General features: G+C 42.5%; 1 protein-coding gene across 5 annotated transcripts in view; it reads left to right on the forward strand.

The window, feature by feature from the left end:
* The first annotated feature begins 3,886 nt into the window (after window positions 1-3,886).
* INO80 (INO80 complex ATPase subunit) overlaps window positions 3,887-25,520 on the forward strand; it is a 73,000-nt gene continuing 51,366 nt past the window's right edge. Inside the window, exons 1-9 of one of the 5 annotated variants that reach the window (XM_071744732.1) lie at window positions 3,887-4,142; window positions 13,403-13,588; window positions 15,895-16,061; window positions 16,158-16,225; window positions 17,574-17,735; window positions 19,904-20,024; window positions 21,730-21,944; window positions 22,924-22,977; window positions 24,541-24,744. In XM_071744732.1, coding sequence (XP_071600833.1) covers window positions 13,446-13,588; window positions 15,895-16,061; window positions 16,158-16,225; window positions 17,574-17,735; window positions 19,904-20,024; window positions 21,730-21,944; window positions 22,924-22,977; window positions 24,541-24,744 — 1,134 coding nt within the window. In that variant the 5' untranslated portion in view covers window positions 3,887-4,142; window positions 13,403-13,445. Of the gene's footprint in view, window positions 4,143-4,647; window positions 5,115-9,924; window positions 12,936-13,402; window positions 13,589-15,894; window positions 16,062-16,157; window positions 16,226-17,573; window positions 17,736-19,903; window positions 20,025-21,729; window positions 21,945-22,923; window positions 22,978-24,540; window positions 24,745-25,520 lie in introns of those variants that run through there. The other 4 variants (XM_071744733.1, XM_071744736.1, XM_071744735.1 and 1 more) reach the window with 4 other exon arrangements.

A 25,520-nucleotide genomic window follows, 5' to 3' on the forward strand; every position in this document is an offset into this window, starting at 1 on the left:
TTTCTTGGAATAATTAAAAAAAATCTTCTGGCCAACCCACGTGGGCTTAGTTTATATACAGATAAGACCCTTCACATAGGTTATACAGCAGCCTTTCACTGGAGTGAAAAAGTTCACACCCTAAATAACCACTCTACTGGCAAAAACAGTGAAGAGGTGGAGCAATGAAAGGACTTTTCTGACAGGTCAGTTATTTTAGCTGAGGAGTTGCCTGCCAAAAGTTGTGTGACACCAGTGTGTATCAGCAGGGCTGATAATGTGGGGTGTGTATGGACCAGTGTGTATGAAGGGGAGGGGAAAGCAGGCAAATTAGTTTAAAATCTGAATAGCTTTCCCCCACAAGCAAAATTAGGTAAAAATTGTTCTTTCCACTACATTTGTTTTGGCTGCTATTTGCTAAAAGTGCTGTCAGTCCTCCAGTTGACAGCACTGCTGTGCCACATGACAAATGTGACATGCCTTGAGTCTTGGAACTTTCTGTCCTGTCACTGTGTTTGATTTGCCAGCACAGGTATAATTAAAATTAAAATAAATTAATAATTAAAATTCTTTGAAGTTCTGGATTTCTGCACATTTATGTATTTAAATACATAAAAAAATACTACAGGTCTTGCCACTCAATGCTGGTTTAGATGCTTCAGCCAGGGTGAGGAACACCATATTCAAATATAAGGAAAGTTTTGTTCTCAGGGTTGTGCCTGGCTCTTTGAACATGAAATAGGGGAGAAAGGAAGAGGGATCAGTGTCCTGACCAGGCTGCAGCCCAAAACAACCTGAGCATCAGGCAGCAAATGTGTTAATGGTAACATCAGCTCCCCAGGGACACAACATCTCCATGTGAGTTATGAAGCAGTTCCTGACAGAGCTCTTTCCCTCTGGATGTAAATGGGTGCAAACAGATGTCTGTGGTGTAGCTGTTAAATACTGTTTAAAAAAGAGTTTAAATACTGTTAGGAGAAAACAGGTTGGGGTTTGTTGTGGGGTTTTTTTTCTTGGTTCTTTTTTAGATTTTGTTTGGTTAGGGTTTTTTTTCCTCTTCAGGTCTGTAAACCAGCAGTATTTCAGTATTCTCTTTGAAAACAGAGATGGGATTTGCTGATTTCTGGGAGCAGCAGAAAAACTTACAAAGTTTTCTCTTTGTCAGTAAGTTTTCTACACTTTAAACTCCTAGCAGTATTCTATAATCAAACTGTATGGTTCCTTTGCCTCACTTCAATTTAGAAAAATAAAAGTTTTGAGACAAGTTTGTCTTACAGCTTTTTTTTTTTGCAAGTTGGGTCTGTTCCATTTGGTCTGCTAGAAGGTGCTGGTAGGGGACTGGACACCTCTCCAGCACTGGAGCTCCTCATCTGGAACAAGATTCTTCCAAAATTCTTCCAAGCACTGCTGCACTGCCACAAAACAGTGAGGAAGGATGTGGCACATGCAGACAGCACAGGGGCATCTGTGCTGGGTCAGGAACTGGCTGGAGGGCCGGGCCCAGAGAGTGGTGCTGAACGGGGCTGCATCAAAATGGCGGCCGTGGTGTCCCCCAGGGATCAGTGTTGGGCCCAGTTCTGTTTAATATCTTTATTGATGATTTAGATGAGGGGATTGAGTCCATCATCAGCAAATTTGCAGATGACACCAAGCTGGGGGGGAGTGTGGACCAGCCAGAAGGCAGGAGGGCTCTGCAGAGGGACCTGGACAGACTGGAGAGTTGGGCTGATCCCAAGGGGATGAGGTTCAACACAACAACCCCATGGGGAGCTCCAGGCTGGGCACAGAGTGGCAGAAAGGGAGCTGGGAGTCTGGATTGCCAGGAAGCTGAAGAGGAGCCAGCAGTGTGCCCAGGTGGCCAAGAAGGCCAATGGCATCCTGGGCTGGCTCAGGAACAGCGTGGCCAGCAGGTCCAGGGAAGGGATTCTGCCCCTGTGCTCAGCCCTGGGGAGGCCACAGCTTGAGTCCTGTGTCCAGTTCTGGGCCCCTCAGCTCAGGAAGGAGATTGAGGTGCTGGAGCAGGTCCAGAGAAGAGCAAGGAGGCTGGGAAGGGATCCAGCACAAGTCCTGTGAGGAAGGGCTGAGGGAGCTGGGGGTGTTGAGGCTGGAGAAGAGGAGGCTCAGGGGAGACCTCATCACTCTCTCCAACTCCCTGAAAGGAGGTTGGAGCCAGGGGGGGGTTGGGCTCTTTTCCCAGGCAACTCTCAGCAAGACAAGAGGGCACAAGAGGTCTCAAGTTGTGCCAGGGGAGGTTTAGGTTGGACATTAGAAAGAATTTCTTTCTGGAGAGGGTGATCAGACACTGGAATGGGCTGCCCAGGGAAGGGGTGGATTCTCCATCCCTGGAGATATTTCCAAAGAGCCTGGATGTGGCACTCAGTGCCATGGGCTGGGAACTGCAGCGGGAGTGGATCAAGGGTTGGACTTGATGATCTCTGAGGTCCCTTCCAACCCAGCCCATTCTATGATTCTATGAAATAATCTGGGTTCCTCCAGTCCTGTTAATGGAGAAAGAAAATGGCAGTAACTCTAGAAAATGGAAGCAGGGAGGGAAGAGTGAGCAGGATGTGAAGGCACCAAGTCTGGGATGTAGAGGAGTGGTCTGGATGTCCCTGTGCAGGATACAAACCAATTATTAATGGCACCCTTCTTGGTCAGAGGCTGCACTGCTGCTTTCTCAGCCTCTTCCAAGGAGCAGTCAGTCTCTGGCTGGGAACTGTATTATAATAATGGAATAAGGATTTCCAGGCAGGGTCTTGACAGTGTAATTACATCTCTGCCACTGTATTGTTTTGGGTAAACATGGCCACAGCTTTCCCCTGGTGTCTTTGGGGAACAGCACGAAGAACAGACTGGAACTGAGTCATTACTTGAGCACAAGATTGAAAATGACAATTTTCTTCAAGGAGAAAAATTATTATTTATTTTTAATTTAATCATCCCCAGACTCTGAGATTCTGCTCACCACCACCTCTGCTTTGCAAACCTGGTAGAAATCCACGACAAAACCACGTACTTTTTTCCTAACACAGCACAACTGCTGGTTGTAGCTGGGGATGTCAGCACCCTAACAACTTCAGGACAACCTCGTAGTGAAGTTTTACCCTGTGGTACCTTCGGTGTGCTGGGACAGAGCTCAGTGCTGCAGTACCGGTGTCTACCTTTGGGCAGAGAGACGGATAAATCACTCGTAGCGAGTTGCTCCAAGTCTGCTCCCTCACCATTAACCTCCAGCCGCGTTTAGTCCTGATTTTTGTCCCTGATTCCTCACACACAGCACACTCCAGCCGCCCTCCCCTTTTTTTGCCGTGAGCCCTCACGGTGCCCCCGCTTCCACCGCCGTCTGCACCTCAACACCCCCCTCCCGCCCGGGGGCGGCCAGGCCACGTCCCCGCTGCCTGCTGCGTGGTTTGAACGGGTGGATGGGGGGGACACAGGCCGGGCCTCCCCTCCACCCTCCCGGGAGAGGCGGCTGCGGCCCCCGCGCTCCCCCCCGGGCTCCCGCCCCGCGGCCCTTCCGGCGGCTCAAGGGCGAGCGGGGGCGACTTCCGGCACGCACCCGCTCCCTCGCGCCAGCCCCGCGAGAGCCCGCCCCGCCCCGCCTCGCGCGAGACTCGCTCGCTCGCTTCACCCGGCCGCTTTCGGCCGAGTCCCTTCGGCAATTTCCGTCAGCGCCAGACTCTACCAATCGGCCCGCGGAGCGCATCGATGGGAGCGGGCCCCCCGCGGGTTGCGGGTAGGGACGGCGCCCGCGGTGCGGGAGCTAAAGCGGAGCGGCTGCTGCGGCGGGACCGGCGAGGCGGCGGGACCCAAAGGGGCGAGCGGGGCGGCGGGGAGGAATGCGGAGCTCGATTGTTCAGGCCTGGCCATGGCGCCTCTCCTCCCCCCCGCCATGGCTCCCCGTGTCCCTGCTCCTCTCCTCTCAGTGAGCGAAAGTGGCCGCCGCCGCCGTCCCAGCGCCCGCAGCCGCCGCCTCCTCCTCAGCAGCAGCGCGGGCGCCATCTTGGCGAGGCAGGAGTCGAGAGCGCCCCGCGGCAAGAGACAGGCAGCGGCAGCCTCGGCAACGCGGGGCGAGAGGCCGGGTGGAGCGAACGGGGGAGCGAGCCCAGGAGACACCCCCAGCCCCCCGCCGCCGCCACGCCGTAGCCGGGCCCGCTATCCAGGTGAGCCGCCGCAGCAGCGACCGAGCAAGGACACGCCGGGCTAGGGCAACGAGAGGCGGTAACGGGGCTCTGCTGGGGCAGGCCGCGGCTTCACCCCCCAGCTCGGCGACGGCCGCGGCAGCCGGGCCTCTTCTTAAAGAGACAGGCCCCTTCCCCGCCCTGCCCGCTGGATGCGCCCCGATATACCGGCGCAGGAGCCGCCCCTCCCCCGCCCGGAGCCGAGCGGTCTCCGGGGTCCCGTCCCGTCCCCCCCCCGCCACAGCCCTCGGGAAGCGGGGGGGGGGGGGGGGAGAGGTGGAGGGGAGAGAGGGGGAGACGGAGGAGAGGAACCGGGGGGGTGAGGCGGGGGGGGGGGTTGCGCGGTGGCGGCCCCGTGCGGGGGAGGGGCGGGGGCTGCGCTGTGCACCTGCGGGCACACGTGCGTGCGGGGGGCGGGGGCGCGTGCGCGGGGGCAAAGTGGGGAAAAGGGGGGGAGGGAGGGAGGGGGGGGTTGCGGGGGGTGCGTTCGGCGAGGGCGGCGGCGGCGGGGCCGGTACCGCCGCGTCACGGGGGGGGGGGGGAGCGCGGCGTTTCCTGCGCCGCGTCGGTTTCCAGGCTCCGTCGTGCAGCTGCGGGGCAGGTCCCGCCGGCAGCGCTCGGGGAAATGTCAGAGCGGGGCTTTCGTCCCTCTGGCTGCAGAGGGAAGGGAGATTCTCGGGGCGCTGCCCGCCCCGGCGGCCCCGTGTGTGCGCGCCGGCCGCATGATGCAACCAAGGCTGCGGTTAGAACGCGGAGGCTGCTCCGGAGTGCGAGGCTCTGCCCGGCAGCGGCCGGCACGGTGAGGGCCTGAGCTGCTCGCCAGCTCCGTCCAAAGAGCGCTCGGCAGCTGCGGGAAGGTGCTGGGTGCCAAAGCGGCGTGGCCGTTGCCGAAAAAAAAAAGTGTTTGCTCGGTGAACGTTAAACATGGTTTAAGGTTCTTCTTTGCGCTGGTGGGTATGTGAGGCTGTAAAATAACCCCCTCGGAAGCCGTGGTACGAAGTCTAATCCTGTTAAGGCTGCGAACACGTAGGCTAATGCGATTTCTGCGGTGATTAGTGTTAGTTAGCGTTGTACGTTTGTTTTCTGAGGTATATGTTGCTGCCCCTGTGCTCAGCCCTGGGGAGGCCACAGCTTGAGTCCTGTGTCCAGTGCTGGGCCCCTCAGCTCAGGAAGGAGATTGAGGTGCTGGAGCAGGTCCAGAGAAGAGCAAGGAGGCTGGGAAGGGATCCAGCACAAGTCCTGTGAGGAAGGGCTGAGGGAGCTGGGGGTGTTGAGGCTGGAGAAGAGGAGGCTCAGGGGAGACCTCATCACTCTCTCCAACTCCCTGAAAGGAGGTTGGAGCCAGGGGGGGGTTGGGCTCTTTTCCCAGGCAACTCTCAGCAAGACAAGAGGGCACAAGAGGTCTCAAGTTGTGCCAGGGGAGGTTTAGGTTGGACATTAGAAAGAATTTCTTTCTGGAGAGGGTGATCAGCCATTGGAATGGGCTGCCCAGGGAAGGGGTGGATTCTCCATCCCTGGAGATATTTCAAAAGAGCCTGGATGTGGCACTCAGTGCCATGGGCTGGGAACTGCAGCGGGAGTGGATCAAGGGTTGGACTTGATGATCTCTGAGGTCCCTTCCAACCCAGCCAATTCTATGATTCTATGACCCTATGTGGCCAGTTTCCCTCCTAGCAGTGGTGTAGGTGATAATAATAATTTAATTTACTTGAGGTTATTCTTTGCATGAAAAAAGTGGTGCTAGTCAAGTTCCTCTTTTAGAGTGAAATGACTTTGTGTACATTAGGAAAACTTAATTTTCTCTGGTATGAACAAGTTGCTGTATCGATTTGTATAGCACATCTGATAACACCTCTGTGTGACCAACACTCACCTTTTTTAAATTTACATAATTCAGAAATTATATATTTCTCTTACCTTTAATGTGTATGGGTAAGAGGTTGGTGAGATACTGACGGGAAAAGTACAAGAAACAGGGCTGTAACTTGAACCTTTTCCCCAACATTTAAGGATATTTCCTGTAATTAATTTCTAGTCCATCACACATATATTGTTGTTTGAAGCACTCTCTTGTATTATTTAACTGTATAAATGAGTGCATTTTGTTCCATTTGGGTATAACGTGGTAAGCTGTAAGTTTGTAGTAAGCATGCTGTTTGGTGAGATAAATTAGATGCTGGTTTAGGTGGCAAATAGCAAATGGTCAGCTTAAAGCTTTCTTGCACTTAGTTCTCTTTTCACAGAGGGAGTAAAACCAGAACATCACTGAAAATGCCCAAGCAGTTTGTATTTTTAGTACATGGAGAGAGGAGTGAAGCTATGGCAGTGTGTGAGGGTAGGACTGAGTGCTGTTATGTACTAATAATACTAATACTTAGGTTTCTAATACTAATAACTAATACTTAAGTTTCTTCTTCTAATTTAAACAGGGAAGCAGAGGTGCAACATGCCAATTTATATATTTTCAGGTATTCTGTTCTTTTTTTAGTGTAAGCTTCTAATAATACTTTGTAGCACTCTATAGTGTTTTGGGGTTTTTTAAAAATAATAAATTAGGCCCTATCTGTAACTGTTACTTTCACAAGTAGAAAATTCAGCACCTGTGCCCCACTTGGTGCTCTTCTATATTTAAAAGCAATTAAAAGGTGGAACAGAGATCTGTGAAATGCTGTCTCATTCCACAGAAAACAATATAAAATCTTACCAGAAAAGCAAGCATCAAACTACTATATACAGGCCAGTATCTAGTTTTAATCAGATTTCACTACTCAAAAAAGCAATTAAAATGGCTTATATTTAATTTCCATCTGACGTGGTGTGAGCTTATACTTCAGTAGTGCATACATGTATTTTATTCATTCAGCTTTAGATTAGTGAAGACTTGGGGCTTTAGGCTTGTATTAAATAGCTTCCTAGCAGTTTGTTTTTTTTTTTTAGGTGGTGGTGGCTTGTTATTTATTTTTTTTTTTAAGTAATAATTTCTTATGTATCAAAGTTTTATATTTAAGCCTGTTCTGAAAAGACACTATGGGGATTATGCTTGAAGACCTGGCATATCCTGTACCCTAGAAAGTGGTTGTCAGTGTAACTTTATGTTTATCTACTCAAGCTGAAATATGAGAGGGGAAGGAAGAGCTTGTAACTCTCCTCCAAGCAACATACCTCCTCAGGTTTTTTAGGCCACCACAGTTGTCTGTATTAGAGATTACATGATTTTAAAGAAACCTGTCAATAATATATGTAGCCTGTGTTACAGTGCCAATACAAGTTTTCTGTGTAGGTTTTGATTTAATCTTATATGTGGGTTTGTAGGTTTGTGTCGGGCTGTTCTGGAGGTTTGACAGCAGGAAGTTCTTAATATTCTGTTTTTCTGAGTTCTTTATCTTGGTGGAAAGTTTCTTGAAAAGTATCTTAGGTGTTCCTATCGGTCTGGAAAAAATCTCTCTTAATAGGTTGCCAAAATGCAAAGCACAAGAAGGCTGCATGTGGGGGGAAAAAAAAAAAACACAACAGAAATTTCTTAAATTATGAGGGACCTAAGACAGTGCAAAGGTTGTATTCATGCTCCCAGTTTTTAATCCTGATTTAAGGACAACACTTTCAGTGCTGTAAATTGGGATATGAGGAATACAGTGTGTAAACTGGGATTTTGAGGTTTTTGTCCACTTAAATGTTTTGTCAGTGTGCTTACACTTGGATAGAGGAAAGGTAAGAAGCTCGTGTGGGCTGAAATGCTGGAAAAAATCAGAGTGCTCATCTGCCAGCTGGGAAGAAGGCTTTGAATGCAGGCACTTAGTGTGTGGCAGGCAAGAACCTCTGGATGAGTTTTACCTCCCTGATTTGCCATGCATTTGTCACAGGCTGAGGAGGGGTTCTGTGGATCAGCTGCTGCTTTGTACCTTACACCTCCGTGGCAGCTTGTCTTGGCCTTCAGGTGGGAGTTTACTTTACTTTTACTTTTATTTACTGTAATGTTTGGTGTGAGTCTTAGGCATAAAGAGAAGAAAGAGTAATCCTCTGGGCCTTAGCTGACATGTAGAGATTCCAGGCAACTGAAAGGAAAAAAAAAAAAGACTCCTGAAAGAAAAAGTACTGTATGTAACAGCTGAACAAAAGCAAATCCTTTTTAGCTTGCAGCTAGGCACAAGTGCCAAACTGTGCATTTGCACCTGTGGAGCTTCTGCTTTACTTTGATATTGGTAGCAAAAAGCTGTTGGATGTCACCTAGAAATAACATGTGGAGATTTGTTTAAACTGGGAGAATCTACTTTTAAAGCTAAGTGCTTGCTGAGAATGGTGTTTTTGCAATTTGGTTGGTGCTACTGGGTGGGTATAAAACTTAGAAACCTTGTTATAAAACATAACAGTTCTCCACAGACATTTTTGGAGGATTCTTCTCCAGTGCTGGGTGTTAACTTACTGCCTAGGTGTTGTCATGGGCAGGCTTGAAAAAAAAGTGAGTGAAAAATCCCCATACTGAATTAAGCAACGTGATTAAAAATGGGACAAGGAACATTTCTTAAGAACTGAACTTAGATCTTTAAAAAATCTTTAACTGAACTTAGATCCTAACCTTCATTAGGAAGGTTATATGTATGAAATTGATATGTATATAACTAAGATCCTGCTAATGGCATTTGATTTGTGCTTTTAATAATTCAAAAGGACAAATGATAAAATTAAATGGGTTCAGTGTGAGCTTCTGGTTAAGTAAGGTTAGAGGATTCAAAGTGCCAGCCAGGCAGGGCAGCAATTTATTTCCAGATGGTGATTTTTTGAAACTGTTACAGCTCTAGGGGAGGTGAAGGGAGAAGGCAAATAACTATTGATGCTGAAAGTTAACATACAACTGGCAGGTATCAGTAAGAAAGCTGTGATGGCAGAAGGATTACTCAGCAGCATCCAGTCATTTTGTGTCCTGGAAGACCAATATTCATCTAAACAGTGGCATCAATAATTAAAACATTTCAAAACCATGTATTTCTGCAATCTTCTTTAAACTGAGTAGAAAAAAGAATAGATTTGTTTAAAAGATGGTGAAATGGAATGGATGTCATCACCATGTAAATCCACTGAAGCTGTCTTGTTGATGTCCTGAGCACTGTTACCTGCTGTAGGTTGCTGCTATATGTGCCTCTCACTTTTTTTCCCCCCAGTCTTCTTTGGCTTCAGTATTCAAGAAGTTTTTGAAAATCTTTGGGTTTGTTAAAGCCTAGAATAGGAACAAAATAAAAGAAAACTGGACTGTGTCCAGTTCTGGGCCCCTCAGCTCAGGAAGGAGCTTGAGGTGCTGGAGCAGGTCCAGAGAAGAGCAAGGAGGCTGTGAAGGGATCCAGCACAAGTCCTGTGAGGAAGGGCTGAGGGAGCTGGGGGTGTTGAGGCTGGAGAAGAGGAGGCTCAGGGGAGACCTCATCACTCTCTCCAACTCCCTGAAAGGAGGTTGGAGCCAGGGGGGGGTTGGGCTCTTTTCCCAGGCAACTCTCAGCAAGACAAGAGGGCACAAGAGGTCTCAAGTTGTGCCAGGGGAGGTTTAGGTTGGACATTAGAAAGAATTTCTTTAGGGAGAGGGTGCTCAGCCATTGGAATGGGCTGCCCAGGGAAGGGGTGGATTCTCCATCCCTGGAGATATTTCAAAAGAGCCTGGATGTGGCACTCAGTGCCATGGGCTGGGAACTGCAGCAGGAGTGGATCAAGGGTTGGACTTGATGATCTCTGAGGTCCCTTCCAACCCAGCCAGTTCTATGATTCTATGAAAATTAAAAAGAATCTGTCTGGCTTGTATCAAACTGGCTTGATGTATTATTACTTCAATCAGCAGAGAAGCACTGTGTGACTTAGCATACAAATAAATGAAAGGTTGAATTCAATGACTGGGCTATTTTTTTATTCAGTCTGCCCATGTTACTCTTACTGAATTTGGTGTAGACATTGTTAATGAGTTTAAGAATATTGCTAAGCTCCCTTGTGTGTATTTGTCAGTTTGGTAGGTTGGATACAGACAAGTAACTGTTTTGAGAACAAGAGAAATTAACTTTGTATGTACAGGGGCCTTTTGGGATAATTAAAATAGGAAGACAAGTAAAAGCTTGACTTTTTCTGCAGGTAGAATGCATGGTACTTACACTCTGTCACCACATGGAGGACTTTATGAAATGTTGAAATGTAAGGATTCCTAACCTGGGAAGTAATATTTGAGAACATGGGTAGCTGAAAAAAGATGGGATGAGTGTACATGCTTAGCACAGTTTACAAACAAGGAGATTTAATGTGTTAAAATAAGGAATTAAAACCTACTCTTTGCAGTAACTGCAGACACTTGTTTTCATATTTGCCTGGGACCTGTGCAGTAGGAATGAGCCACTCCTGAGCAAATAACTTCATTTTCTAATTGCTAACCACATGTGACAGCATTATTTTCATTAGGGTCATCTGTATCTTAAGATTGGCTTCTCCTGGGTTACCTCTTAAACTGTATGAGCAGGAAACTGGAGGAGCAGCATGGCTGGTGTGGAGGAGAGGTACTGATCCAGTCTGGACCCACTTAGGTTGGCTTAGGCAGGTGCATCTGGGCAGCTAGAAAAACATCCAGTTACTTATTTTAGATGAAGAATATGATTGTTTTGCCTCTGGCCTGTTTGCTGTCCTTCAATTAAAATTTTAGCCTGAATTCTGTCTTAATTATTTCCCTTTATTTTGCTGTTAAGCTTGTATAGTTTTGTGAGGAAAAGGCTGATTGGGGTGCAGAAGGGTACATTTAGTTTGTAAGCTTCCTCAGAGTGTCCTGTGTCCTCTGTGAGCCTGGGGACATATTTCTTCCTGGCATTGCCACTAGATGTTGAGTTTTGGGGAGGAGACCAAACAGGTGGGAGATGCCTTGTATTTCTGAATAAAATCATCACACAAGGGTTGCAGATGGCATTTTGTCTGGAGAATTAAAATAATTGTGTTTTTAACCAAATGTGGTCTTGTTAACAGCTACGTTTTGAAATGGAGTGATAAAAGGAATCACCATACTTTTTCTGCTATGATGGGGGTTGAATCTTGCTCCTATAATATATCATTTTGTTGGTGATCTGAAAAAGAAAAATTTTTACCTTCTTGGTGTACGTTTCTATGTCCTGAGTGATTTCTTCCGTCAGAGACAAAAGTTTCAGGTTTCCACTTCTTTTAGAATCACAGAATTTTCAGGGTTGGAAGGGACCTTTAAGATTATCCAGTTCCAACCCCCCTGCCATGGGCAGGGACACCTCCCACCAGATCAGGTTGCTCAGAGCCCTGTCCAGCCTGGGCTTAAAAAATTCCAGGGATGGGGCTTCCTTTGGGCAAGTATTTCACCACCCTCATGGTGAAGAACTTCTTCCTAATATCTAAAACCTTTTTTTAACCCCTTTATGGCTCTGTCTTGTGGAAGGCAGGTCTTGATTTTAGGTTGGTTTTTTTCAGATGGCTGTTGAGAAATAGGAAATATGTTTTAAAAAACTTTTCATTCACATGTGTTTTAACACCTTTATTGTAGAGAAGCTTTCAGGGGCTCTTTTCTGTCTATTAACCTCTGCTGGAAATAGGCATTTAGTAACAGGTCAATCATTCAGTTTCTGTCAGGTGTATGAAGATCAGCATATAGAAGACTGACCTTGGATAGCTTCAGTCTAAAAATAATTTTTAAATCAGGGCTCCTACCCTCTCTAAAAGTTTGTGGCATGCTGTTTGTTTATTCTGTATGTGTAAAGATGTTAAAGAGTAGGTGTTGATTAAGAAATAAAATTTGTTCTTATTCAGCCATGGTCATTAATCTCAAGGTGGTAATTGCTTATATTTTTTGTAACTGAATTTGAATCTGTTCTGTATTTTTTGAGGAAAAAGTTAAATGCTGTTTTTTGGACTGTATACATGAAGAGAGAACAATCTCCAGACCTGATCCTCAGCCTATGTCTTCCCTTATATATACTTAAAACAATTTAGTCATTAATGTTTTAGTAATTTAACAAATGTTTTGCAGGAAATAAATGTCAAGTTTGCTTCAGGCTTTGTAATATTTTTAAGAAGTGATAGACATCAGAAGTATCCTTCAGAAGAGCAATTAACTGAAGCCTTTTCACAAGCTGAGATTTTTTTTCCTCCACCAGAAGCAAAAGCTTTATTTGCTAATAAATGTTATTATATTTAGGGTATTGGCAGCACTTTTGGTTTTGCACTAACAACTGTGGCTTTAGAAAGAATTTAAAATAACCTTACTATTACTGTAACAAGTGATGTGACAATAACATCTTTTGTAACTGGAGAAAATTAAAATTCCAGTTGACAGACTTGTTACTGTAACAGCCATTATCACATCTTTTGTAGTTGAAGGAAAATACACTGCATTTGACAGAGCAATAATATGTTTGGATAGCTTTGTTTTTCAAGTGTGTGTGATGCAAATACTGCAGGTGGGATGTTTGCTTTTTTAAGAGTCTAAAATCCTGAGAATAAAAAATGAAAATTACACAGGCTAGGCTTACTAGTTGAAAAACATAAAGCTTGGAGTATGTTCTCAAATTATGAATATAAAAAGTATGTAATAAGTTGCTCATTATGTGTTACTTCTTTAATAAAGATAACAGTTGAATTTTACAGTGGAAGATTTTTTTTTGGTCAGGTATTTGTGGCTTGATTTTCAGCAGGTGAGAGCTGTGTTCAGAGTGCTGTAGGAGAGCATTGCATTGAAGGAAGAATTTTATAGACAAAAAGAATCTTCTCAAAAGAATTTTATAGACAACAGCTGTGAACTGAATGGTAGAAACAACAGAATAATATTTTCAGTAGTTCTTCCTTTTTGGAGTAGTTTATATAGGTGATTCTACTTAATAATAATTTAATTGCTTTCCTTCAACTTGGATATTACATGGCTGCCCTCTGTTCAGAGTGAAGTTATCTTTAATAGTGATGAAAGTTTTATATGCTCAAGGACTGGCTTTATTGTACTTTGCATTTCCGTGTCACCTCTTGGATTATCATTCTAGATTCCAGTGCTAATTCCTATTAAACAGCATCTATCTGCAAAGTCATAAAAGAGGAAACAGAGAGTCTCAGTTTTGGCTTGGGTGATATTGTGGTGGAAAGTTTAGTGTGGATTTGTCTGTTTGAGGTCCCTATTAATTGCAACCTGAGCTTTATGTGAAATGTGCAGGAGATGAAACTGCTCACTGAGTTGGGTCCTTTCAGAGGTGGTGGTGCTGATGACTTTTGTTTTTTCTTAACAGCTCTGTGTTCAGTGGTGCCTGTGCATGAAGAGAAGTTTGTTCTATGGCCTCAGAGTTGGGAGCCAAGGAGGATGGCAGCTGCTCAGAGCTGGCAAAACCCCTTTATCTGCAATATCTGGAGAAAGCTCTGCAACTGGATCAGTTTTTACGACAGACCTCTGCCATCTTTAACAGGAGTATATCCAGGTACCAAAACCTTTCCCATTTCATTGGGAGTACCCTTGAAAGACATTTCCATTATACTGTTAGTAGGTAACACCACATTAAGGGTTTAATAGTGAGTTGTTCATTATAAACTCTCCTCTGTTAAAAATCTTGCACTGTGCTTTTCTTAACACACTGAATTTTCAGCTACCTGCTACAAATCAGCACAGTGTTTTAAAGCTCTTTTCATAGCTGAATGGCCAAAACTTCTTTGCCTACAAAAAGTAGGATAAAGAAGGTCCAACTTGACTTTTCAGGGAGCTGGCCTCTAGCCATGAGTGAAGTGCCAAGACTTATCAGATGCAGAATTTGCACATAGATATGTTGTAACAGTAAGAAGTGAGTCACCAAAGAACATTTCTGTCCCAAAGCAATTTACATTTAATTTCATCAGTATTTTGGAACTGTAGAATTACAGAACTGATAATTGTATGGGTAATAGATAATGTGTATATTTACAGCCATGTAATAAGATACAAAAAGGAGTAGAAAAGTATAGCTTTATATTTCTCACACGTAGAGAAACCCTCAGTAGTGCTGAGGATAACAAGATTTTGCTTTGTTTTTTCTTGATACTAGCTTCTTGCTTAGTTCATACTTCTCTAATTATATACCTAATTAAAGTCTGAAGGTGCAGGGTTGATAGCATAGGCAAGCTGAGCTAATGATTAACTACTGCTGAGGGGTTAACAGGAAATTAGCAGCAGCAATATTGGGAAGCCACATGGGTTTGTGTAATGCTCAGAGTGTTTGGCCCATGAAGCTGAGCAGAGCTGGCCCCTGTCACTCCCTTGATGTGAGACTGAGCAGCCTGGCTCCTGTAGAAAAAAAACAACCCAAATTACCTTCTCAGGCAAGTCAGCCTGACCTGAGTGCCTGGAAAAATTATGGAGAAGTTAATCTTGAGTGCATTCACATGGCAAATGCAGGACAGCCAGGGGATCAGGCCCAGCCAGCATGGGTTCAGGAAAAGCAGGTCCTGCTTGACCCATCTGATCTGGTTCCACACTCAGGTGACCTGCCAAGTGGACAAGGGAAAGGCTGTGGACATTGCCTGCCTGGAGCTCAGTAAAGCCTCTGACACTGCCTTCACAGCATTCTCTAGAGAAGCTGGTGGCTCATGGCATAGACTTCTTGGTGGGTTAAAAGCTGGCTGCATGGCTGGGCCCAGGGAGTTGTAATTAATGGAATTAAGTCTAGTTGGTGGCCCAGTGGTCTTCCCCAGGGCTCAATTCTGTCTTGTTCAGTACCTTCTTCAGTGAGCTGAATTAAGGGATTGAGTGCTTCCTTAGCAGGTTTGCAGATGACACCAAGTTGGGTGGGAGTGTTGATCTGCTTGAGGGTAGAAAGAAAAGTTCTGCAGAGGGATCTGGATAGGGTGAATCAATGGGCTGAGGTCAGTTGTGTGAGGTTTAACAAAGCCAAGTGTCAGGTCTTGCATTTCAGTCACAGCTTTATGCCATCTTTGCATTTCATTGTACTGTGGCCTTCTCTAGGTAGCAAAAAAAGGTTGTCAGGAAGGCAGCACTGCAGGCTTGGGAAGGAGTGGCTAGAAAGCTGCCCAGAGGAGATGGACCTGGGGGTGCTGGTCAATACCTGGCTGAACATGAGCTGGCAACGTGCCCACGTGACTGAGAAGGGTGACAACATCTTGGCTTGTATCAGGAATAGTGTGACCATCAGGAGAAAGGGAGTGATCATCCCACTCACCCCACCTGAAGTACTGTGTCCAGTCCTGGGAACCTCACTGCCAGAAAGACATTGAGGTGCTGGAGGGGATTCAGAGAAGGGCAAACAAGGTGGTGAAGGGTCCAGAGCACAAGTCTTATGAAGAGAGGCTGAGGGAACTGGGAATGTTTAATCTGGAGAAGAGGAGGCTGAGAGGAGACATTATTGCTCTCTACAGCCATCTGAAAGGAGGTTGAAGGGAGTTGGGTGTTCATCTCTTCTCTCAAGTAAATAATGATAGAGGAAATGGCCTGAAGTTGCATCAGGGCAGGTTTAGACTAGATATGAGGAATAATTTCTTTCACTGAGAGAGCAGGCTGCCCAAGGAGGTGGTGGAGTCACCATCCCTGTAGGTATTTAAAACCCCATGTCACCATGCAGTTGGTGATCTTAGGGGTCTTTTCTAACCATGAGAATTCTGTGGTTTCTAATGTGTGAAATTACACCTGAAGCTATCTGAATTCTCAAGCCTGTAGCCAAATGTCCACGTGTAAGAAAATTGTATGAGCATCTCCTCTTTTGAGTATTTTCCTTTAACTGCACTCTGTATCATCTTGCAGTGATGAAAGTGAAGATGGATTGGATGACAATCCCTTGCTGCCTCAATCTGGGGATCCCCTGATGCAAGTTAAGGAAGAGCTTCCAAACTCTTTGCTTGGGGAGTCTTCTGGAGCAGGGAATTCTGGAATGCTGAACACACATTCCCTAAATGGAGTACTGCAGCCAGGTAGGCATGCACTGGGTTTAATGTCTGTTTTCTTTGGGATAAGCTGGGGAAAGCATTGTTTCTTAAGAACATTTTTTTAATCTTTTCTCTAAACAGAACCAAAGTCTGAAAAAGGGAGCTTGTATAACTTCTCCAAACTGAAGAAGAGCAGAAAGTGGCTGAAGGTAAGAATATTGGAAAGAAATTGCAGCTATTATGAAATGTGGGAGTCCCAGATGACACCCTGTAGATGGTGGTGAATGATCTTGTCATCCTGTATATATCATGGTGTAGAAACATGAAAGCAAGCAGGTGGCAACAAGAAAATAAGTTGAGCACTGGTCACAGCATTATCACACAATTTCCAACTATAGTAAGTTTTATAGTAGGGGTTTTTTTGTATCTGAATAGTCAATTTAATTTTTCTTTACATGTACTACAGAGGGTAGCTAGTATGTTTTAAGCACTGCCCTAAATCACATGATGCAATTTAATTGATGCATGATCTTACACTGAAAAAAGAGGCATAAGGTAATACAGAGATGTGGTAATGTCTTGTGTTGCTGAAAAGAGGGCTCCAAATGAATATTGGCTTGTTTGCACTGGGTTTTTTTTTTTGATGTAACTGGAGTTAGTGTCCCTTGCTAAGAATAAAGGAATTTGTTGTTTGTTTTACATTAAGCAAAAAGACTTACCAAAGAAAAAATACATTCTACAAAGGCTTTTCATTCTGGAAATCAAAAGAAAGAAGAGTATGTAACAGTTGATAAGGAATTTTATTTGATATGTAGCAAAGCAGACAGTAGGCATTTCAGTTTTGGTGAACAGCAGCATTGTAGTTAAATTTCACAGTGAGTATACATTCAGAAACTTGAAGTAATTTTACTACACTGTTCAAATTAAAATGAGCTGTTATGAAATATATTAAATGGATTTTGGGGACTTGGCTGAAAATTTGTCTCAAAGATGAACTGCACATAGGGTCCAAATGAGGATGGAAGGAGAAAGTGGAATGGTGGCTTTATGCCATCTTTGCATTTCATTGTACTGTGGCCTTCTCTAGGAAGCAAAAAAAGGTTGTCAGGAAGTCAGACAAGAGCCAAATCTGTGGTCACTGCTGGGGACAGAAGTGGCAGAATAGCAGGGTGAGCTACCAGGGGGATAGGAGGGCACCTGCAAACCATGTACAGCACAAAGTACCCCTGCTGGTATCCTGCATTTCCTCACTGCTGAAAAGAGTGTTCCAAAACTACAAACAGAACCCAAGTGGGTTCTCAAATTACTTAAATATCACTAAAGTAACAGAAAACTACCTTCCTCCAAATCAGAAAAGGTGTTTTGGATTCACTGCTACATAGTACAGTGCCTCAGGAAAGTTATCTTCCATTTGAGGTGGAAGACACTCTGTACATGTCAAGTGTTACTCTTGGGCCATACCTGCAGCCTTTAACAGCTCAAGAGTTCTTTGTATAAATAAACTGTTCAGTACAGGGACTTGTGATTGTTAATTTAGTTTCCATTTACTCTTGTTAGAGTATCCTCCTGAGTGATGACTCCAGTGACACAGATTCACCAAGTGATGAGGATGGAGAGGAGGAAGAAGAATTTTCTCTTTCAAGGGAGGAGCTTCACAATATGCTGCGATTACACAAATACAAAAAACTTCATCAGAGTAAATACAGCAAAGACAAAGAGGTAAAATTCCAGAATTTTCACATTTCCCTTATTTTTATACTTTTCCTCAACTGTGTTATTTTAACTACTCTTTGGATTTTTCTGAAAAACTCTAGTATTTCATGGACTAGAAATATCCTTGTCTTTGGTAAACTAGAACAATTTTAACTTCCATTTTAGACAAGGCTTATTTAATTAATCATATACAAGCCAAAAAGCTGCTGGTGCCTTATGTGGAGAATCTGTCAATAATTTATGTAGCTAGTACAGGCACGTGTGTTTTTCTATGTATATATATATATATCTATATATATATATATATAGATATCTTCCACAACAGTTAGTCCAGGTCAGTAGAGCAAGTACAGGAAGATAGAATGCAATATTTTGATAGCATGTATGAGAACTGAGGTGCTGTGAATTAAGTGGGTAGTAGCTGTTCTTCAAAACTTAAATTGTGTATCTAAACCTATGTGCATCATCATTTAGGTGACAAGTACCAAGGCAATGTCTGCCTTCTTGAGAAGGAGGTCCCAGTTTTCTTCATATTGGTTTCTCTCGTTCTTTGAGGTTTTCTTTTTTTTTTTCTTTTTCTACTCTTTTTTAAATTTTGAGTTGTCTTCTTATGGTCTTCATCTCTCGCAAGAAAATAGTCTGCTGCATTTCTGCATTTTTCTTATTATTAGACCAAATTCTATGACTCCTCTGATGCTGATCATGTATTTCTTCAAACTATAAAGGCTTCAGCAGAAATTATTTTAATTGCTTGTTTGAATTGCACCAGAAGGTAGTATCCAATGAAGGAAGTGATCCTATTCTGTGGTCAGAGTATTTCTCTGAAATTAATATTTGTTGTCTTATTTCACATTGTTTTGAAATTTCTCCAGAAGAGTACAGAAATATTTCCCCACAGAGGTCTTTGCTTCTGTCCATTTCTTAAACATGTTGTTGAATGTTTAAGTTCAAAACTGAAATTGTATTAACATCTTGAAATACTGCAGAGATATTTATACACCAAATTTGTACACAGCTTTACCTTTGTTAGATTTTGTACAAATGCTTTTTTCTTATTATTAGTGAGAAATAATATCCAATGGAAGTAACTGGGGTATTTTTCAGATTAGCAGTACACAGTTATTAGGGGGAGAACACAAAGTTGAGTTTTGCTGATGTTGGAATGTGTATCTGATCTGGGAATGCAAGTAAACATGCAAACTGAACAGGAGCCAGCAGTGTGCCCAGGTGGCCAAGAAGGCCAATGGCATTCTGGGCTGGCTCAGGAACAGCGTGGCCAGCAGGTCCAGGGAAGGGATTCTGCCCCTGTGCTCAGCCCTGGGGAGGCCACAGCTTGAGTCCTGTGTCCAGTTCTGGGCCCCTCAGCTCAGGAAGGAGATTGAGGTGCTGGAGCAGGTCCAGAGAAGAGCAAGGAGGCTGGGAAGGGATCCAGCACAAGTCCTGTGAGGAAGGGCTGAGGGAGCTGGGGGTGTTGAGGCTGGAGAAGAGGAGGCTCAGGGGAGACCTCATCACTCTCTCCAACTCCCTGAAAGGAGGTTGGAGCCAGGGGGGGGTTGGGCTCTTTTCCCAGGCAACTCTCAGCAAGACAAGAGGGCACAAGAGGTCTCAAGTTGTGCCAGGGGAGGTTTAGGTTGGACATTAGAAAGAATTTCTTTAGGGAGAGGGTGATCAGCCATTGGAATGGGCTGCCCAGGGAAGGGGTGGATTCTCCATCTCTGGAGATATTTCAAAAGAGCCTGGATGTGGCACTCAGTGCCATGGGCTGGGAACTGCAGCAGGAGTGGATCAAGGGTTGGACTTGATCTCTGAGGTCCCTTCCAACCCAGCCAATTCTATGATTCTAGGATTCTAAAACAAACAGGAGGTCCATGATAGGATCACTTAATGTATTGTGGTCTCTTGCTGGGCAGCACCCATATGGAAAAAGCAGAATCTTTTGAAGGTGTAAGATTCACTGCCCATTTTTCCTGTCTGTCTTAAGCAAGTGCATCTGACTCCCTGTGTAGAACTTGGTGGCCACCTCTGGAGCAGTGTTTACACTTAGGTTGCTGTATGATGCTAAATATGGAGAAGTGCTTGTTTCCTATCTCTTATTTATGATGAAAATCTTAATTTTATTTTTTTTTTACCTGCTCTCTCTGTTATCTGCTGTGTCTCTTTTACCTTCCCTTCAGCTGCAGCAGTATCAGTACTACAGTGCAGGGCTGCTCTCTACACATGATCCTTACTATGAGCAGCAGCGTCACCTGCTAGGGCCCAAGAAAAAGAAGTTTAAAGAAGAGAAAAAATTAAAAGGTAAAGTCACTAACCTTGTTTTTCTAAGTGGGTGCTGTGATTAAATTTCTTTCTAGCATTATTTCCTTTCGTTAAACATAAATGTTTAAAACCTTAGGGTTTTGTGTGGAAATACCCAGTTCTGTAGGATTAAAAATCATCAGAAAATACTGTTCTTTATCTTCTGGCTTCTAGAAAGTTAGGGTGAAGAAAAAAAAAAAAAAGGGAATTGGACTTGAGAGTTTATGGCTTCAGATTTTCTTTGTGGACCTCTCAATCTAGAATGAGTTGTGCAGCTAAATATCCTTATAGATTTATCCATTGCTTTGGAATGCATAAATTCAGTTGTGTATCATGGTCCATTTAATCAGTTTGCTTGAAAATACAGTAGTTCCACGAAAAGTGTAAGAACTTACCCTGTCTCTAATACCTTTATTCCTGAATATGTAATTCTAGTGAACAAGAAATGATAGGGAGTCAAGATTTATTTTCTGGAAATTACAGGGAACTCAGAACCCATGACCCAGTGTGAGGTGATACAGAATCACTTCTGTAACCCCTCAGTTTCTGGAGTTTCTCAGATTCATGTTTGCCAGGAAGTGCAGTTCCCTTTCTTGATGGAGCTGGCAGCAGCTGTCAAGCTGTAAGGAAGCAGGAAGAGGAGGTTGTGAGCTGTCAGTGTAAGGTGAAGTCTCTCTGGTGCAAGGACTTAAGTTTGAGCTGTGTTTTAAACGGGGTATTTTGGTCTTTCTTCCAATCTCTCTGCAAGTTCCTTTGACTGTGGTCTTGTTTTTATTTTCCTTCCACTGTTCTTGCAGCATCCGTGTTTTTGCAGACATACAAAGTATATTTTTAATATCTGAAATCAGTATAATTTTCCTCTGAAAGCTGGTACTTGTAATGCATGATAGAACATGCCATAACTGGTGAGAAGTTTGGTTTGTGATTCCCCTCAAATCCCCCCATTGTTACCTTTAAATGTCTTAAGGAGAATTTTATGACAAAGTCAGAAATATTACACTGGGTTCCTGGCATTTTAACTTTTAAAGCATTTTTCCCTGGGTGGAAAAACTGTATTTCACCACTGTATTAAACAGGAAAATCTTTCCATTATAGAGTAATGAGGAAATATTCATTATAATATGAGTATTTCATATAATATGAGTATATTTTATATACTCATATAATTATTTATATACCCATATAATATTTAATATATAATTATATAAAATAAAGATATATAAAATAAATAAAGATATATAAAATAAATAAAGATATATAAAATAAATAAAGATATATAAAATAAATAAAGATATATAAAATAAATAAAGATATATAAAATAAATAAAGATATATAAAATAAATAAAGATATATAAAATAAATAAAGATATATAAAATAAATAAAGATATATAAAATAAATAAAGATATATAAAATAAATAAAGATATAATAAATATAATTATTTATATATTCATATAATTTATATACTCATATATACTCATAAGTATATATAATTTTCATATGAGTATATCATATAATATGAGTATAAAATACTCATCATAATATGATAAATGGATTGTACCAGAAATGGCAAACATGGATAAGTTTGTTTTTTTTGTTGCTTCCCCACATAAATTGACAAGGATAGCTTGCTGAGGAAATAAACCTGTCAAAATATATCTCAAAAAAAAAAATTAGATTTTTATTATCATTGTCCCCATGCAGGCAAGCTGAAAAAAGTAAAGAAAAAGAGGAGACGGGATGAGGAACTCTCTTCAGAGGAGTCACCACGGCACCACCATCATCAGACCAAAGTTTTTGCCAAGTTTTCTCATGATACACCACCACCTGGGGCCAAGAAAAAGCACTTGACTATTGAGCAACTCAATGCACGTCGTCGGAAAGTGTGGCTCAGCATTGTCAAAAAAGAGTTGCCAAAGGTGAGCTTGGCTAATGGCACCAGCCCAGTGATGATGGCAAGAAAATGAAATAGAAAATTAACTTAGTGAGGAGCTGACGCTTGGAAAATCAGAGTGAAGTTTAAAATCTGATTTTTCTGTTTGATCATTAATTAGCAAACTGATATTCTGTAATCCATAGGGAAGTAATTTGAATTTCTTGTCACCAGTGATACCTTGCAGTGCTTTGCCACTGCTTTCATTTGGCTGTCCCAGCCTTTTCTGTGACTATTTCAGTAAACTCTTGCAAGTGTTCTTGCTAATCTACAGGGTAGCAGCAGAAAGCAAACCACTACCTAGGTTGTACATAAAGTACAGGAAGGGATTTTGGTCACTGTAACACGCATCTTTTTGCAACTTATTTCAGACATAGTCTTTGTATCATCTACAAGACAAAATTCAGCCACTGTTGAAAAGAAGCTTGGTTCACTGTTGCTGTTTTTCTGAGGTGTAATCAAAGTGGAACTTGCTGTTTGGAGTTCACTGTTAAGAGACTTTGAATTCTAGAAGTTGAAAACGAGTGATGGTTATAGCATCTTCATGAATTTAAAAGCCAGGCAGAGGGTGCAGTGTTACAGACCTTACTTTTTTCAAAAGATTGATTTTGATCATGTGATGAACATAGGTTCTGCATTAATTCTTAACATCTTTAGAAAACAGTGGATATTTTTGTTGTTTACTTCAGTGGAATAGGAGAACACTGCTCTGCAATAGTGGTAATTAAAGAAACAAGCCTGAAAAAAGATTGTTTACTTGTGTCCCTGAGCAGCTGAAATATGTTTGTGTGCTAAGTAAGGATGAAAAGCTGTTTCAGTCAAAATAAAAAACTAATTACAGTATTTGCACCCAGTGTATATGGCTGAGGCTGGCACATGTATCTGCTGAAGACTGGATAGTAATATTTTAAAATAATGTGAAGCCATTACTCTTTAACTAATTTTAAGCTGGTTTTCTTTTGTAGGCTTACAAACAAAAAGCCTCAGCTCGCAACCTTTTCCTAACCAACAGCAAAAAGGTGAGTGTTGGTTAGCTTTATGCTGTTACTGGTAGTGGAGGTGCTAAGCAAACAGTAAGCTCTTTGTCTTTCTTCTGTTTCTTACTCTATTATACTGATTACACTATTACAATTTTATTTTTGGTGTTTCATAAGCAACGGGTGAAATGGGCACTGTGAATTTCTGTTCATCTTTTTGACTTCCATAAGATTAAGTTTGTACATAATTTAATTTACTTATCTTTCACACAATGAATTAATGACTTCAGGATGTAGCTTTTTAGCTGCCCATCTATCCATTAGCTAGAATTTGCTGGTTTAAGCTCAAAGGGGATGTTGTAATATTAAATTTAATTTACATGAACATATATAGGAGATGAGGTTAAAAATAGAACATTTTTCTCCTCAAATAATTGCGAAAGGAATTAATCTCCTTGTCAGAGTCTTTTCTTGAGTTGTGTTACTAGAATCACAGAACTTTCAGGGTTGGAAAGGACCTTAAAGATCACCTAGTTCCAATGCCCCTGACTTGGGCAGGGACACCTCCCAGTAGATGATTGGTTCTACCTAGAAGGCTTTCCCTTAGGAAGACATGGAAATGGCTTTTTGATAATTTTTCAAGTGTTGTACTCAAGTGTCTGATTCATTTATATGGCTAATGAAAAGGCAATCAAGTAAATGGCTGAGAATCATCAGAGACAAGATGATGTAGGAAATTTTCCATTCCTTATACACATTACCAAGAAAGTGAGCATTTTCTGTACAAGAGATGCAGAAAACAGGACCTGCAGGTATATGCTTAAAAAACTTTGTGAGTAAGTTTTCTCCTGTGGTACTCCTTAGCTAGAAGAGTGGATTTTTTTTTGTGATGTCTGGGCAACCAGTCAGTGATTATTGTTTGTAGCTATCACAAACTGCATTTTAGTGAGTGCTGCAAAAGACTTAGAAGATTTGAAATGCCACTGTTGCTTCCTTTGTTCTCATTTTGTTTTGTCACTTGAAATCTGTGTGTTGGAATTGTTGATGTGCAGATTTGAGTGGAGGAAAAAAAACCCTGTCACAAACATCAAACCCAGCAGTTTTGGCTGTTATGACAATGACAATTTATTTATACTGGGAACAAAAATTACACTGTATTGTGCTTTTTCATGAGATGGTAGGAAAATTGTAGGATACGCCCCCATTTTTCAGTGGATTATCATGTGAATAGGATTGTATTCCACCAACACTGCTATTGTAGCAGTCTTATTAAAACAGTGGGAAAGCATGGATACCACAGAAAAGTGTCTGGAATAGCTGTGTCAGTGTTGCAGGCAAGCCTTGAACTTTGGTTTCCTCAGTCCCACCAAATCAATCCTTTAAATTCCAAGCCATGCTGAAACTGCTTTCAGGTTTTGTCTTCTCTGCCATCTCAGGAAGATGAAGGGTCAAGTTATCTCATGCCACTTTGCAAGCATTACAGCTGAGTAAAGCATCACAGTTTTTCTCTTCTGAGGGATCAGTCTTGGTTGTAATTAAATTTGATGCTTTTTCTGTAAAATCAGCCATTTGACCACTGCTTCTATCATGTTTTTTTCACTGTAGCTTGCCCATCAGTGCATGAGGGAGGTACGAAGAGCTGCTATCCAGGCCCAGAAAAACTGTAAGGAAACTCTGCCCCGAGCACGTCGTCTGACCAAGGAGATGCTTCTCTACTGGAAAAAGTATGAAAAGGTGGAAAAAGAACATCGCAAACGAGCTGAGAAAGAGGCTCTTGAGCAGCGCAAGCTGGATGAAGAGATGAGAGAGGTACAGCAAAAACCAGATTCCTTGTAAAAAAACAGATTCCTTATAATTAATTTGTTGAGGAGACTCAGAAGCGTCCAGGTCGTTTGATTTTCTAGATACAGGCAATGAAATTCAGCTACGTGGTTTGTTTTTTGGTGTTCCGTGTATTTCTACTGCTATTTTAAAATTTTTTACATAATTCTTATAATGAATTCTTATTCTTCTGATGTGACAAAAAAGCCCCACTTTCAAACTGTGTAAATTCTTTAAAAGTGTATGAAATGGAGGGATTAGACAAACAGAGTGTTTCCGACACATAGGTAAGGTTTTTGTGATGGTTTGTTCATTATTCTGGATCCAGAAAGCAAGACACCTTTTCACATTCAATCTTTTTTTTTTTTTTTTATATATATACCTATATTTTCTCTGGTGTAAAATGATATCATATTTTTTATATGGCTCATGGCATTTTTCTGTGATTGCTTTTTTGTTGGCCAAGTAACAGCTTTATGGACTCCCTCAGAGAGTAGTAAGTGTTGAATTTAAGAAAAAGCTTTCTTGTCAAAGCTCTCTAGTGGGTTTATGGTAGTTCTCTTCCATGTGGGGTAATGAGCTGAGGTTGAATCTTATATTTATATAGTTTTATGCTCAAATTAGGCTTTTGTTTATTGTGTTCCTCATATTTTTGCAAGTATAAGCATTTTGTGAAGGTTTCAGTTGACTTAGATAAATAGACAACTTCTAAGTACAGCATTTTTTTAACCAAAAGTGAAGAATGAACAAAAGCAATGTCTTGC

This window comes from Heliangelus exortis, chromosome 5 (genome assembly GCF_036169615.1).
Source record: "Heliangelus exortis chromosome 5, bHelExo1.hap1, whole genome shotgun sequence".
Lineage (NCBI taxonomy): Eukaryota > Metazoa > Chordata > Aves > Apodiformes > Trochilidae > Heliangelus > Heliangelus exortis.